The sequence below is a fragment of the Lagopus muta genome, chromosome 8 (assembly GCF_023343835.1).
Source record: "Lagopus muta isolate bLagMut1 chromosome 8, bLagMut1 primary, whole genome shotgun sequence".
NCBI classification, from domain to species: domain Eukaryota; kingdom Metazoa; phylum Chordata; class Aves; order Galliformes; family Phasianidae; genus Lagopus; species Lagopus muta.
In genome coordinates this window covers 35,172,740-35,185,245 of record NC_064440.1, presented here as the reverse complement: position 1 = coordinate 35,185,245, position 12,506 = coordinate 35,172,740, and the positions used below count along the sequence as shown (strand labels likewise).

Below are 12,506 nucleotides of genomic sequence, written 5' to 3'. Positions count from 1 at the left end.
TGCCTATTTTTTATGCAAAAGGCTATGCTCTGAGAAGATGACTATGAAGCAGAAGTTCACTCTTATTCATGACACTTCTTTATCACTTTATACAATGCATAAGTATCTTAAAACTCCTTCAAAAATGAAATCATGCAGTTAGAATAATGAACACACACACGGGATAAATCTTTTTTCAATGCCTTTTTCTACTCTGAATGCAGCTCTAAAACCTTTATCTCACCTCCCCTGCTTCAAACATGATTGATAAGTTGAGCACCCTTCAAAAGCTCTCAGCCTTCATCTATTTTACAGTGGGTGTGTCAATGTTTACCATTTAACCAGACAAAGATTATGATTCATACTGTTCTCATGTGAACACATACTTTGATCCTAATAGGCTTGCTCACCATAAAAGCACGCACACTTGGGAAGCACTGCTGACTTGAGCACCCCTCACCACTCCAGAGAAGCAGGTAAGTGGGACAATACCAAACTTTCCTTCACTCCTTGCTTCCAGACCCTCAAAGCATTACTGTGTCTTAGCTTCAGCTGGGAAGGAATTGTTTTCTTCAAAGTGCCTAGCACTATGCTTTGTTTTGGTTCTAGGAGATAAACAATACTGGTAATACGCTGATGTTTATAGCAGCTGTTAAGCAGCGCTGTAGAGAGCCAAGGCCATCTGCAGAAAAGGGCCCGAGGAGCCGAGAGGGAACAGAATTAGGACAGCTGACTTAAACTGACCAGAGCAATATTCCATATCACACGGCATCAAGCAAAAGGTGTTCTGAAGGAGGAGAGAGCTCATCTCTCTCTCTCTTCCACTGCTCAGGGGCTAGCTGGGCAATTCCCAGGGGGTGGTGAGCAATTGCTTGTGCACTACTTGTAATATAAATTCATATGTATATATATACATATATATATATAGTCGTAATTATTATCCTTCTCCTTTTCTCTATCTTGGTAAATAATTATCTCAGCCTATGTGTTCTACTTTGGTTGTGTCGCCGCCCCCTCCCCCTTCCCCCCCATCCCACTGGGAAGGAGGGAAGCGAGAGCAAGGCTGCGCGGTGCTGAGCCACCTGCTGGCTTAAACCACAACATGCTGCCAGCACTTTCCTTCCCTTAAAAGTCATAAAATACGGATTAGAAACGTAAAATCACAGCACAGCTTCGGCTGGAATGGACCTTACGGCCCATCTAGTTCCAGCCAGGTGGGGCACGGGGCTGCTTGCCAACAAAAATGGTTGCCCATCCCCCATCCTTCAACGCCTCAGGGCACCCAGAACTTCACCTGGCAGCGCCTCATCACTCAAAGAGTCAATAATTTCCTCCCAATATGCAATCCAGATTAATTAAACTCTTTCAGTTTAAATCCACTCCCCCTTGTCCTGTCCCTACCGGGCCACGTGAAGCCACTCCCCCTCCTGCCTGTAAGCTCCCTTCGAAAGAAACGAGACGCCCCCCCACCACTCACCTCACCTCCGCCGCCAGCCTCCCACCTCTCCTCAGCCGCCTCTTCCCCTCACGGGCTGCACCCCCGCCCAACACCCGGCTCCACCCCGCCAGGCAACTGCGGCAGCGCTCCACTATCCGCTCGGCCTTGTCTCGGTTCCGGCCGGGAAAAGGCCGGATCCGCACCGCTCAGAGCAAGCAGACGGCCCAAAGCCGCCGCCTCTCTGTCGCCGCTGCCGCCATTTTTGTTTTGGCGCGACGCAAAGTGCGCTGAGGGGCCGGGCCTGCCGGGCCTGCTGGGGGATGGAGTCCGCCGTGCCGTGGCAGCTCTGTGCCTATGGCCCTACGTCGTGCTGTGCCTTACCAGCACAGCTCCAAGGTCCTCCGTAGAGAATCTCAGAAGGGCTGAGGTTGGAAGGGACCTTAAAGTCCATCCAGTTCCAGCCCCTCTGCTCAGGCTGCCCTTGAATGCCTCCAGGGATGGGGCACCACAGCAGCCTGTACCAGTGCATTACTGCCCTCAAAGAAACAATTCCTGCCTGATATCTAACCTAAATTTATCCTCTCTTAATTTAAAGCAATTCCCCCTTGTCCTATCACTCAAAAGGGTGCATCTTCAGATGAAAGACAGTTCCTCCTTCATCATGCCCCAACTATGTCCTTTCCCACTCAAGCCTGAAGTTCCTAACTGTCTCCTTGTGTGGATAAATCAGTTTCAGAAGAAACCAGTTGTTATCCAGCGCTGCCTTGAGCCCAGAAAAGATTAACTCATACATAAACCCTTGCCAGATAATCCAGCAAAATAAGCGAGGCCTTGGCAAACTGGCAGATGCATGGAAGCTCTTCTATAGTACTGATTAACTTCCCTTATCCTCAGTTTGACTCTGCACCCTTTACCTTCCCTATTAGCACTGTTGCAAGTTTGGATTTTCCAATCGTCATGCTGCAAGCTGAGAGTCAATAGTGGAAGCCTAAAAGAGGGCAGGGCATTTCCCTGGTAGAACACAAGCTGCTCTCTGCTCTTTAGCTAAAAATCAGCTCTGATAACTGGGCACGCATGTGAGTCTTTTTTGTGAGACCTTTACACATATTAGGTATACCATGTTATATCTGATTCTACTTGATATCTATATTGGTGAAGAGTTTTCAGCTGCATAACAGAAGTTTCATGGCCGTTTCCTAGACTGTGAAAAAAACTGCATCGCTCCTTGGAAGTAAGATGCTGGACTTCAAATACACAGATCTCTGCTGCAGATGCCAGACTACTCTCTAAATCTCCCATCTTAGTGCTACATTGTAGGCTGCAGGGATATTCCCTTCCTGGTAGCCCAGAAGACTTTGTCAATCTCACTTTAGTCAGTAATACAACATCCTCCTGTTCTGTTTTCAGAGAAATTCTCTGAACATCTGTGTATCCAACCATAATCTAATGTCTTGAGGCTCTTTTCATTTGTTATTGTACTGTGTGAACTCTTTAACTCTTTTCACCAAACTTGCCTTCCTTTACCCTGACCAGGACACAACAGTGATCAAGAGAAATGCTTTAAGAAAACTAATTGGGATGTAAAGGAGCTAGTTCTTCACTGAGCACTGCAGAACTCCAGTGAGTCAACACAGTGAAGGGTCAATATATTCGGCATTACAAGTAACTGAAAAAAAAAAAAAAAAAAAAAAAGGAACAACAACACTCACCCACAAATCAGCACAGATCACAGGAGTAAAACATTAACTGGAATACAAACAAAAAACAGCACAGCTCAGCAAATACATCCAATCACAACCTGTGAAAGCATATTCAAGCTAGAGCCTGCAGTAGGAGACAGTTTTGCAGTCAGTGCTCTGTCCACAGGACAATGACGCTGCGGCTTTGCTATCCACTTGCTGCCGGGATTTTTATCCTCCTCGTTCCTGGCCTCTCTGAAGGAGGGAAACTCCTGGTGGTGCCCATGTTTGGAAGCCACTGGCTAAGCCTGAGGGAAGTAGCTCATGAGGTTGCTAAGAGAGGACATGAAGTGGTGGTGCTTAAACCAGAAGTAAGCTGGAATATGGATGACAAACGGGGACACGCATATACTGTGAAAATATACCCAGTGTCCACCAAGTTAGAAGATCTGGATAATAACTTTAAAGTGTATCTTCAAGCTCACCTCAAGAGTATGCCTTTCCCAAAACATGCTATAGTACTCTTGAACATGTTCGCACGACTTATTGGAACCTTTTATACTCAGTGCGAGGAACTGTTCAACAGCACGGAAACACTGCAGTACTTGAATCAAAGCAACTTCGACGCAGTCATCACAGATCCCTTTTTTATGTGTGGAGCAACAGTTGCTAATTACATTTCGCTTCCATTCGTGTTCTTCATGAGAGGAATGCCTTGCAATCTACACTTTGATGCAGCACAGTGCTCAAGCCCTCTGTCGTACGTCCCCAGAACACTTTCATTCAATTCAGACCACATGACATTTTTCCAGAGAGTAGAGAATACACTGATTTCTGTTTTGGAGCGCTTTTACTGTAATGTCCTCTATCAAGATGCACTACAGTTTTCCTCTAAAATTCTTCAAAGAGACGTAACCCTGCTGGACCTCCTGAACTCTGCTTCTATTTCAATAATGAGATTTGACTTTGTGTTTGAGTATCCCAGACCAGTGATGCCCAATATGGTCTTTGTTGGAGGTATAAACTGTGCTGAGAAGAAACCACTGCCTAAGGTATGTTCATTTTCTCAAATTACACATTTCCCAAAGCAATGCAATTTCATGGCTTAGGGATGGTTAGCGTACTTGATATTATTTTTCTTTCCAAAATATTTTAACAGATCTGATTCTTGGCATATTGTTATTCCATGGTCTGAAATGGTGGCAGGTGACTGTTCTTTGAATTAGTATTTTCAGAGAAATCCAATGTTTGAGTTCATTTTCTGTATGTTGTTGTCAGTGAATACATACTATTCTGTCAGATGCAGGCATAGTTTCATCTTCATGCAGTGTAACTAGTCTTTCTTTCATCTGAATGATAAAATGCATTTCATTAGTTTGAAAAATTATTTTTTAATTAAATTTGCATTGTTTCTGTTTTCATAACATTATGTTTCCTAACTGGCTAATCATTTTTCGTATGTGTTTTTTGACATTGGCTTTTATCAGAATTGTTCTGCAGGAGTTTTATAGACAGCCTATCTAGTTAAAACAATTAGTAGCATCAGACATTTCTTACTAGTCATGGAGCAGGACACACGTTGCTTTCCTCTGATATTTCCTTCTCACTTCTGAAATGTGCTGACATGGTATTATTACATATTTGTACCACAGTTTCTTTGAGTTAAATTTCTTTTCTTTCTGCACTTGTACTCTTTCATGGGTTTATTCAGTTTCCAGTGAGTTTCAGCAAGGCAAATACAAAATAAGCTGAATGCAGACATTTCCTTGTGTTTGGCTGAAGAGAGTGATAATTTACTGATTTAGATTTTGGATGTACTTGCAGATGTTCTTGCAGATTGCATGACAGAAGTGTTTTCTATCCTTTTACATGTCTTTATATCCTGAAGCTGATGGTCAGATTAGGTGATCTTGGAGGTCTTTTCCAGTAATGGTATACCATGTGATACTATGAAGGTCTCAGATCTGCCAACAGTTTGTAGATAGCTGTTTTCCAAAGGTGTATAACTATTCTTCCTGTATTTTATACCCGGTGCCTCCTATCATCGTAATGACTTTCGTCACTGTCTGGAAATCATGTTTTCTGCACTTTTAAAAACCTTCTCTATTCCTCCTCCCTTCTCTCTGGTTATATTTTCTATGGAAAATGTTAGCATTTGTCCTGTTTTGCTTGGAACAGCACCCTGCAGCAAAGCAAACATGCATCAGAATGTAAACATGCAAATAAGTGGTGTGTATCCATACACAGATGTAAGCTCTGTGTCGATCACTACTGTTCAGAAATACAATCCTGTGATAAGAACAGATAGTTCTCTGAAACACAGTACCCTGTGAGTAAGAGAATGGAAGGCTGGGATGACCCAGTTACAGGAGAAATTTGTGTAGCAAAACACCTAAAAGGATACGTAATGCAAAGTCACAAGGTTTAGTTCCCTGGGTCTAGCTCGCTGAGTCACTCTAACTGGAGTCTGGGAGGCTATTCTGTATATGGATTGTTACTGCTTTCTTACAGCCATTACCTGGTGTCCAGTGGATAACCAGGTTTGTTTTGGCGTCTACCAACCTGCTGTAATCCTTATGCGTGACATTTCAGCAGTAAAAAAACCACCAGATTCAATTGCAGAATGATTCCTTCTGACTTAATGTAGAAGCCTATGGTATCAAATGTATTAGGATCCTAGAATGTCCCAAATGGGAAGGAACCCATAAGGATCATTGAGTCCATCTCCTGGCTCCACAGAAACCTTTCAAAACCCAACTCTTATGGCTGAGAGCAGTGTCCCAACACTCCCTGAGCTCTAGCAGCTCGGGGCTGTGTCCACGGCCCTGGAGACTTATGGAGCACCATGGGGAGCTTCAGGCTACCATGAGGTTTCCCCTCATTTCCCCTTCTCAGAGCTTTAAAAGGAGGGCTCGGCTTCTCCTTATCAGTCTTGCCCTGATGTCCAGTCACTCAGGACTTGGAGCAACTTTTTTGCTTCTTGTTAAGCTTGAAGAATAAGAGTGCTAGCAGTTGGCTATGAACAATCATATATCACACTATACAAACAGAGGGGCATCATGACATGTAATCCTAGCAGTGTTTCTGGACATCTGTGCTGTGGATGCATTTCTGTCACGTGTTCCCAAGTACCCTGGAGTATGTTGTCAGTAAATGTCCAAGTCCAGTTTCTTCTGTCCTCCCAAAGAGCTCCAGCAGCTGCACAAACCACACAGCAGTCTGCGTTGGTGCTCATCCCACTTACCAACATGTCAGACAGCCTGCTGTCTAAAGACGTTTGTGTTGGGTTCTAGGGCACTGGTTTAAGGTCTGGAGTGATGCGATATGCATCCAACATTGTTTTACCAAAGGTCTCCATTTGGATGCCAAGATTCCAGTCGTGTAACAGCCCACCTTCTCTTCACTTACTGAATGAACAGCAAGAACGGGAAAACCCTGTGAGAGGTGCATGAATTTGAGGCAGATGTTTTGTGTGTGATGGGAGAGGAAGCCTTAAACGGAAGAGAAAGTATCACACACGTTTGTGAGAGAATTTTCCAGTCTGTAGCAGATTTTCTGTGGCCAAACATCCTGCATTCCATTGCACTGGTATTCTTATAGGATAACAAGGAGTTGTTTTCACGAGACTTGCCTTCCTTTGTCCTGACCAAGAGCAGAGTGAAGACACATCAGTGTTCAAGAGAGAAGTCTGTAGAAATCTAACGAGGATGTCGAGGAGCTTGTTCTCTGTTAAGTATTGAACATTCTAATGATTCAGCAAAGGTATGGATCACTGTATTTGGGTTCACAAGTTCTTGAAAAAAACCCAAAAACTTTATTCACCCGTGGGTTAGGAAGGATGAGGGCAGTAAATCATTAACTAGAAGGCAAAAACAGATCAACACAACACAGCAGATAAATTCATCCCCTTCCTACAAAAGCATATTCAAGCTACAGCCTAGAGAGGAGAAGGAGAAGGAGAAGGAGAAGGAGAAGGAGAAGGAGAAGGAGAAGGAGAAGGAGAAGGAGAAGGAGAAGGAGAAGGAGAAGGAGAAGGAGAAGGAGAAGGAGAAGGAGAAGGAGAAGGAGAAGGAGAAGGAGAAGGAGAAGGAGAAGGAGAAGGAGAAGGCATCGATTTCGCAGTCAGTGCTCTGTCCACAGGAAAATGATGCTGCAGTTTTGCTATCCACTTGCTGCCGGGATTTTTATCCTCCTCATTCCTGGCCTCTCTGAAGGAGGGAAACTCCTGGTGGTGCCCATGGTTGGAAGCCACTGGCTGAGCATGAAGGAAGTAGTTCAGAAGCTCGCCGAGAGGGGACATGAAGTGGTGGTGCTTAAACCAGAAGTAAGCTGGCATATGGGAGAGAGAGAAAAACACGCATACACTGTGAAGACATACCCAGTGTCCACCACATTAGAAGAGCTGGATAATGCCTTTCAGCAGTATCTTGCTGCTCACCTGAAGAGTCTGCCTCTCCCACTGTATGTTCTAGCACTGTACAACATCTCAGTAGATGTTTCTGGCAAATTGTTTCTTCAGTGCAGAGAACTGTTCAGCAGCAGAGAAACAATGCAGTACTTGAATCAAAGCGGCTTCGATGCAGTCCTCACCGACCCTGTTTTGATGTGTGGAGCTACGCTTGCCAATTACCTTTCACTTCCATCTGTGTTCTTCATGAGAGGATTTCCTTGTAACCTACACTACGAAGCTACACAGTGCCCAAGCCCTCTGTCATATGTCCCTAGGCTATTTTCCTTCAATTCAGACCACATGACATTTTTCCAGAGAGTGGAAAATACACTGATTTCTCTCCTGGAGCTCTTTTACTGTAATGGGTACTATAGAGCTGCAATACAGCTTTCCTCTGAAGTTCTTCAAAGAGATGTATCCCTGCTGGACGTCCTGAACTCTGCTTCTGTTTGGTTAATGAGATATGACTTTGTGTTTGAGTATCCCAGACCGGTGATGCCCAATATGGTCTTCATTGGAGGTATAAACTGTGCTGAGAAGAAACCACTGCCTAAGGTATGTTCATTTTCTCAAATTACACATTTCCCAAAGCAATGCAATTTCATGGCTTAGGGATGGTTAGCGTACTTGATATTATTTTTCTTTCCGGAATATTTTAATATTTCCGAGACTTGGCTTTTTCTCCCATGCTCTGAAATGCTGGCAGGTGGCTGTTACTTGAATTAATATTTTCAGAGAAATCCAATGTTTGACTTCATCTCCTGTATGCTGTCATCAGGGAATACATTCTGTTCTTCGATCAGATGAAGCTGTAGTGTCATCTTCATGGAGTGTAGTATCAGAAATTCCATCAGAAATTTGAAATGCATTTCATTAATTCAAAACACTATTTTTAATTAATTTGCATTATTTCTGTTTTCATAGCGTGATGTTTCCTAACTGGCTACTCATTTCTTGCATGTGTTTCTTGACACTGACTTTTATTAGAATTGTTCTGCAGCAGTGTTAAAGACAGTCTGTCTTGTTAAACAATTCATAGCATCGGACATTTCTTCTAGTCATGGAAGAGGTTATGTATTTCCTTCCTCTGGTATTTCCTTCTCACTTCTGAAGTGTGTACACACGATATCACAATGTGATTGTGTTACTGTATCTATGAATGGCTTGTTTTCTCTTTCTTCCTTTTTCTTCTTTGACGGGCGCATGCTCATTGCATTGAACTTCACAGTGTCAAATACAAAATAAGCTGGTTGCAAACATTTTCTTGTTTTTGACTTGAGAGTGTGATAATTATTTTAGTCTGAAGAGCCAGCATTACTTGTCATCAGTGATTGCAGGACTGAAGATCCAATTGGTACAATAAAAAAATGATAGTGTCAGGAGACAGGTGTGGTAAAAGGCATGATCAAGATCTACATTCTTAACAACAGACTGTTAATGACGTGGGGAAGATTCCTAAGAAATAACGGTTCAGTGCTACTTCCAAAATAGGGAAGGAAGAAGAGAGACTGGGAAAAATCCAGCAATGGCTTATTGATATAAGAACAACTACAAAAAGCTGATTTTTTTTTTTCTTTCAGGTTTATGACTGTCATGATAGTTATAGAGTTCTGCTGATAAATTACAGGAGGAGATTGTGTAAATGAACTCCTAAATGGATGTGCAATACAAAGACACAAAGTTAGGTTCAGGGGTTCTTGGGGTCAGTCTTGCAGGAGCCTGAGAGGCTATTCTGTATATGGGCTGTTACTGCTTGCTTGTGGCATTCCCCAGTGTCCTGTGGCAGTGCTGGGTAAGAGGAGCATTTGGTGTAATTCAGTGCCGTCGTACCTACCAAAAGTGGTGTGGAGGTGGGGAAGACAAGAGCCATCAGCTGTCTGTGGGCTGCATCGTGTGGAAGGTGTGAGACTGTGACACTGGGAGCCAAAGGCAAAGACATGAGGAACATGCTAAAATGTACCCCTCCTTCCCTGCTTGCTTTGCTCAGAGAGAGGGCGATGGTGAATGCTACCGACCTGACCTACTGCTTACTGAACTGAACTGAGAACTGGAGAGTTCATTCTGTATTCCAGTTTGAGATCCAATATGAGATTTGGAAATAGTTTACGTGATTAATCAGTAACCTCAGCCCTGTGCCCAGACTTCTGATGATAAATGATAATGATAATGAAACCACACCTGTGAAGGATTAATTGACATCTTCAGTAGTTTTCAATGGGATTTTCTTTGGGGTCTACAGACCTCCTTGTAGGAGGCAGGAGAATCAATAGACGTGCTGTCTTGTGGATACAAGAGAGGGTTGTTGGTTCTTGGCTCGGCATCATCACTTTGACCTTGAGCAATTGCAAGCTTTTGTACTTACAGAAGAGAGTCCAAGTGATAGTCACAGGCTTAAACCTGCTTGTAGGTGGCCTCACATAAACTCAGTGAGCTAGGAAGCTGCATATCTTGCAATCAGCCTGACGGTCAGCAAGTAGGTCTTTTTGGGATCCAACACTCATAAATTTACAGTGTCTGCAGTCGGGCTTTTTGTGGCTGGAGACGTGTTTCGCAGGGAATGCAAGCATCTAAATGATGGTGCTGTCACCAACATCTGCCTAGTTTTTCACATTTATCTTTATTGTAAGATATACTTCACTGACAAATTTGCCTTAGTTTGGTTAGAAAAGAAATGTTTATTACTCCTAGCAGTGTTTATGGACATCTGTGCTGTGGATGAATTTTGTCACGTGTTCCCAAGTACCCTGGAGTATGTTGTTAGTAAATGTCCAAGTCCAGTTTTCTTCTGTCCTCCCAAAGAGCTCCAGCAGATGCACAAACCACACGGCAGTCTGCATTGGTAGACAGCCTACTGTCTAAAGATGTTTGTGTTGGGTTCTGGGCCACTGGTTTAAGGTCTGGAGTGATGCGATGTGCATCCAACATTGTTTTACCAAAGGTCTCCATTTGGATGCCAAGATTCCAGTCGTGTAACAGCCCACCTTCTCTTCACTTACTGAATGAACAGCAAGAACGGGAAAACCCTGTGAGAGGTGCATGAATTTGAGGCAGATGTTTTGTGTGTGATGGGAGAGGAAGCCTTAAACGGAAGAGAAAGTATCACACACGTTTGTGAGAGAATTTTCCAGTCTGTAGCAGATTTTCTGTGGCCAAACATCCTGCATTCCATTGCACTGGTATTCTTATAGGATAACAAGGAGTTGTTTTCACGAGACTTGCCTTCCTATGTCCTGACCAAGAGCAGAGTGAAGACACATCAGTGTTCAAGAGAGAAGTCTGTAGAAATCTAATGAGGATGTCGAGGAGCTTGTTCTCTGTTAAGTATTGAACATTCTAATGATTCAGCAAAGGTATGGATCACTGTATTTGGGTTCACAAGTTCTTGAAAAAAACCCAAAAACTTTATTCACCCGTGGGTTAGAAAGGATGAGGGCAGTAAATCTTTAACTAGAAGGTGATCACGGATTAACACAACACAGCAGATAAATTCATCCCCTTCCCTTCAAAAGCATAATAAAGCTACTGCCTGTAGAAGGCGAAGGCGAAGGCGAAGGCGAAGGCGAAGGCGAAGGCGAAGGCGAAGGCGAAGGCGAAGGCGAAGGAGAAGGAGAAGGAGAAGGAGAAGGAGAAGGAGAAGGAGAAGGAGAAGGAGAAGGAGAAGGCAACGGTTTTGCAGTCAGTGCTCTGTCCACAGGACAATGACGCTGCGGCATTGCTATCCACTTGCTGCCGGGATTTTTATCCTTCTCGTTCCTGGCCTCTCTGAAGGAGGGAAACTCCTGGTGGTGCCCATGGTTGGAAGTCACTGGCTGAGCATGAAGGAAGTAGTTCAGAAGCTCGCCGAGAGGGGACATGAAGTGGTGGTGCTTAAACCAGAAGTAAGCTGGCATATGGGAGAGAGAGAAAAACACGCATACACTATAAAGACATACCCAGTGTCCACCAAGTTAGAGGAGCTGGATAATGCCTTTAAACTGTTTCTTGCAACTCACCTGAAGAGTCTGCCTCTCCCACTGTATGTTCTAGCACTGTACAACATCTCAGTAGATGTTTTTGAATCCTTCTTTCTTCAGTGCAGTGAACTGTTCAGCAGCAGAGAAACTCTGCAGTACTTGAATCAAAGCGGCTTCGATGCAGTCCTCACTGACCCTGTTTTGATGTGTGGAGCTACGCTTGCCAATTACCTTTCACTTCCATCTGTGTTCTTCATGAGAGGATTTCCTTGTAACCTACACTACGAAGCTACACAGTGCCCAAGCCCTCTGTCGTATGTCCCTAGGCTATTTTCCTTCAATTCAGACCACATGACATTTTTCCAGAGAGTGGAAAATACACTGATTTCTTTCTTGGAGCTCTTCTACTGTAATGGGCTCTATCGAGCTGCAATACAGCTTTCCTCTGAAGTTCTTCAAAGAGATGTATCCCTGCTGGACGTCCTGAACTCTGCTTCTGTTTGGTTAATGAGATATGACTTTGTGTTTGAGTATCCCAGACCGGTGATGCCCAATATGGTCTTCATTGGAGGTATAAACTGTGCTGAGAAGAAACCACTGCCTAAGGTATGTTCATTTTCTCAAATTACACATTTCCCAAAGCAATGCAATTTCATGGCTTAGGGATGGTTAGCGTACTTGATATTATTTTTCTTTCTGAAATATTTTAATATTTCCGAGACTTGGCTTTTTCTCCCATGCTCTGAAATGCTGGTAGGTGGCTGTTACTTGAATTAATATTTTCAGAGAAATCCAATGTTTGACTTCATCTCCTGTATGCTGTCATCAGGGAATACATTCTGTTCTTCGATCAGATGAAGCTGTAGTGTCATCTTCATGGAGTGTAGTATCAGAAATTCCATCAGAAATTTGAAATGCATTTCATTAATTCAAAACATTATTTTTAATTAATTTGCATTATTTCTGTTTTCATAGGGTGATGTTTCCTAACTGGCTACTCATTTCTT

The 12,506-nt window shown here is 43.4% G+C and overlaps 4 protein-coding genes across 6 annotated transcripts in view; 3 read left to right on the top strand and 1 right to left on the bottom strand.

The window, feature by feature from the left end:
• USP40 (ubiquitin specific peptidase 40) overlaps positions 1 to 1,933 on the bottom strand; it is a 33,572-nt gene extending 31,639 nt beyond the window's left edge. For both annotated transcript variants that reach the window (XM_048954176.1, XM_048954175.1), the window contains exon 1: positions 1,457 to 1,933. The gene's annotated coding sequence lies outside the window, so the exon portion shown is untranslated. The remainder of the gene's footprint in view (positions 1 to 1,456) is intronic.
• Positions 331 to 4,248, top strand: LOC125697268 (UDP-glucuronosyltransferase 1A9-like). Its single transcript, XM_048954271.1, has 2 exons — positions 331 to 455; positions 2,951 to 4,248. Exon 2 carries the CDS (start codon positions 3,288 to 3,290, stop codon positions 4,203 to 4,205), a length of 918 nt encoding a protein of 305 aa, XP_048810228.1. The 5' UTR covers positions 331 to 455; positions 2,951 to 3,287; the 3' UTR covers positions 4,206 to 4,248.
• A 2,757-nt stretch (positions 4,249 to 7,005) lies between these two features.
• LOC125697266 (UDP-glucuronosyltransferase 1-6-like) lies at positions 7,006 to 12,275 on the top strand. 2 transcript variants are annotated; one of them, XM_048954268.1, is made up of 2 exons: positions 7,006 to 7,203; positions 11,208 to 12,275. In XM_048954268.1, exon 2 carries the CDS (start codon positions 11,245 to 11,247, stop codon positions 12,160 to 12,162), a length of 918 nt encoding a protein of 305 aa, XP_048810225.1. In that variant the 5' UTR covers positions 7,006 to 7,203; positions 11,208 to 11,244; the 3' UTR covers positions 12,163 to 12,275. The 2 variants fall into 2 exon arrangements, with proteins under 2 accessions (XP_048810225.1, XP_048810226.1); XM_048954269.1 differs by having other exon boundaries at positions 7,011 to 7,203; positions 11,202 to 12,275.
• Positions 7,203 to 8,167, top strand: LOC125697265 (UDP-glucuronosyltransferase 1-6-like). The gene has a single exon (XM_048954266.1). The coding sequence runs from the start codon at positions 7,241 to 7,243 to the stop codon at positions 8,156 to 8,158; it is 918 nt and encodes a 305-aa protein (XP_048810223.1). The 5' UTR covers positions 7,203 to 7,240; the 3' UTR covers positions 8,159 to 8,167.
• Positions 12,276 to 12,506: the final 231 nt, after the last annotated feature.

Coding starts and splice junctions, on each gene's coding strand:
- LOC125697268 (XM_048954271.1), top strand. CDS start 3,288: ATGACGCTGCGGCTTTGCTATCCACTTGCTGCCGGGATTTTTATCCTC.
- LOC125697266 (XM_048954268.1), top strand. CDS start 11,245: ATGACGCTGCGGCATTGCTATCCACTTGCTGCCGGGATTTTTATCCTT.
- LOC125697265 (XM_048954266.1), top strand. CDS start 7,241: ATGATGCTGCAGTTTTGCTATCCACTTGCTGCCGGGATTTTTATCCTC.